This window comes from Solanum dulcamara, chromosome 8 (genome assembly GCF_947179165.1).
Source record: "Solanum dulcamara chromosome 8, daSolDulc1.2, whole genome shotgun sequence".
Taxonomy (NCBI): Eukaryota; Viridiplantae; Streptophyta; class Magnoliopsida; order Solanales; family Solanaceae; genus Solanum; species Solanum dulcamara.
In genome coordinates this window covers 7,905,074-7,907,548 of record NC_077244.1, presented here as the reverse complement: position 1 = coordinate 7,907,548, position 2,475 = coordinate 7,905,074, and the positions used below count along the sequence as shown (strand labels likewise).

General features: G+C 28.0%; 1 protein-coding gene across 1 annotated transcript; it reads right to left on the bottom strand.

Annotated features, from left to right (window-relative positions):
- Positions 1-519: 519 nt before the first annotated feature.
- On the bottom strand, positions 520-2,265 carry LOC129899316 (transcription factor MYB48-like). Its single transcript, XM_055974241.1, has 3 exons — positions 1,975-2,265; positions 1,750-1,879; positions 520-1,362 (listed from the first exon to the last, which is right to left on the bottom strand). The coding sequence occupies exons 2-3, from the start codon at positions 1,803-1,805 to the stop codon at positions 915-917; spliced, it is 504 nt and encodes a 167-aa protein (XP_055830216.1). The 5' UTR covers positions 1,806-1,879; positions 1,975-2,265; the 3' UTR covers positions 520-914.
- Positions 2,266-2,475: the final 210 nt, after the last annotated feature.

Sequence of the window (2,475 nt, the reverse complement as noted above, 5' to 3'; positions counted from 1 at the left end):
AGGTTGGAAGTTGAATTTCAACAGTTTATGGCCAAATGTGTTTTTCGAAGTTCAACTCTGAAAAAAATAAAAAAATTTCATGACCAACTTTAGTTACATAGATTTTTCCTCTCTTTTTTTTAGTTAGAAATTACGAACTAATAAGGTAAAATTGTCAAAAGTATTTCTACGTTTACATTGCTAAAAAGTAACTATTTTCCCATTAAAATTTTTCACTTAAAAGTGTTTCGTGATTATTCCCATATATGTTTTAATTGAAACACTGAAAAAATAATAATAATATTTTCATACGAAAAAATTAAAAAGTTTTCTAAAGTTTCAATGATAATATGTTTTTCACCATGTGTTTACCCAGTGAGCTGATACGATGGAAATTTGGTAAACTTTTCTAACACAAATTTTTTCATTAATTTTCACTAAAAAAAAACTTTTAATTTTGCCAATTTTGTGGTAAATATTGGAATAGTAGTAATTGGTAACATAACATATGTTACATGAACTAAACAGAAATTGACTTAATTACTAAATATAAACTCTAATTAACATAGCATTAGATGATACAAAATATGTGGCTTCCAATAAACACAACATATCTTAACATAGACTGCCTTCTTATTTAGAAATTTTTACCATTTCTATTCACAAAGTCAGAGCTAATTAAAACTTTACTCATAAACCCTACACCAACTCTAAAACAAATTTACCTCCACATATGAGGATTTAAGTCATATTCATTGATAATATAAAGAGTATTTTACACTATCAGGTAAATTTAATCTAACTGTAACAAGTAAAACATCAAGTAATAACCTGTTATAGTTGGTTAAATTAAACCTGTATGTAAAAAATCTTTAAATTGTCAGCGTATATGATTTAACCCCTTCAAAAATATATATATAGTAACTAACCCTTTGTTAGCCGGCAAAAAATGTGTTATCTTGGTAAAATTGAGGAAACATTTTAGTTTCTTCTTCATTAGTCATCCATAGTGTGTTTGGGCAATAATTCCATATAGGTGATGGCATAATTGGTTTAATATTATTCATTGTTTCAGTTTCTTCTGATAATTCAATATCTTTCCATATTTGATCCATGGAGTACACCATTTTGTCACCATCATTCTTTTTCTCAAGTCCTCCCGTATCGTAGAAGTTCCTTTCATTATTTTTCTTAATGGGCGTGAAATCTACATTAGGACTGTTAGATGAGAAAGATGAAGAGTTGGAGAAGGACGAAGATGGAGAAAAAATAGAAGCGTTATTTTTCCTCTCATCATGAGCCTTTTTCCTCGTATAGGTTCTCCAGTAATTCTTGATTTCATTGTCAGTTCTTCCTGATAATTTTATTGCAATTCTTGACCATCTGAACATTAAGGAATTTAAATCATATGTTAATTCAATTGATAGTATATAATATTAAGAATTAATATCGTTGAACAGAGCGAGAAATTCTAAAAAGATATTCAATAATATATATATCATACTTTGAATTTGAAGGTACGTATTACTCCATTTGTTTCAAAATGACTTAATTTTACTTGAAACAGAATTTAAGAAAATAAAGAAAGACTTTTCAATCTTGTGATCTAAAATTAAAGTTATGTTAAATGTACCAAAATACCCTTTAATCTTGTGGTTTGACACATGACTAGTGGAAAGTTGAAATTAAAGTTTTGTCAAAAAAGGAAATGAAATCATTTTTTTTAAAGAGACTAAAAACGAAAATAGGTTATTCTTTTTGAAACTTAACCTATTTCCCCATTTGGAGTGGAGTTCAAGAATAAGGCGTTCTTCTTGAGGAGTCATCTTTCCTCGTTTAAGACCAGGATGCAAGTAATTCACCCAACGTAATCTACAACTTTTTCCTGTTCTTCTCAAACCTATTTATACAACAAAAAACAAAAAATTGTATATAGAAAAAAGGAGTTAGAAATTGTTCTATAAAAATAAGATTTCATGTCCAAGACAAGCCTACCTAATTTATATGTCTCCCTCCAACCTTAAAAACCTGAAACTTTGGCCAAGAAATCCCATCGTCGATCGCCAAATAAGTTCACATAAAATGCCAATTGAAGATCCTCTTGTTCTGTCCATGGTCCTTTTCTCATTTCTTCTTGTGCCATCTTTTTGTTCTTTCCTCTTTTGCCTTTTTTCTTGACTCACCTTATAATTTGTTGGTGCAAGTTGTCTACATGGGTGATATTTATACTTGGAATAATTGGTTTGATGTCCTTGAAAGGAAGGGATTTTTACTAAATTATAGGAGTTTCAAAATATAAAAAGTATAACTACAAAGAAGTCAAAAGGGATTCAATACTATCTATATATAAAAATATATTTTAATCATATATAAATAATTTTCCTAGCTAAACAACAAAATCTATCGTTAATCTTATTTGACTATAAATTATTAAATAATTATGTTGTGAAGAATTTAGCGACAAAGTTATTAACTTATTTTAATTTATTTTTTTTT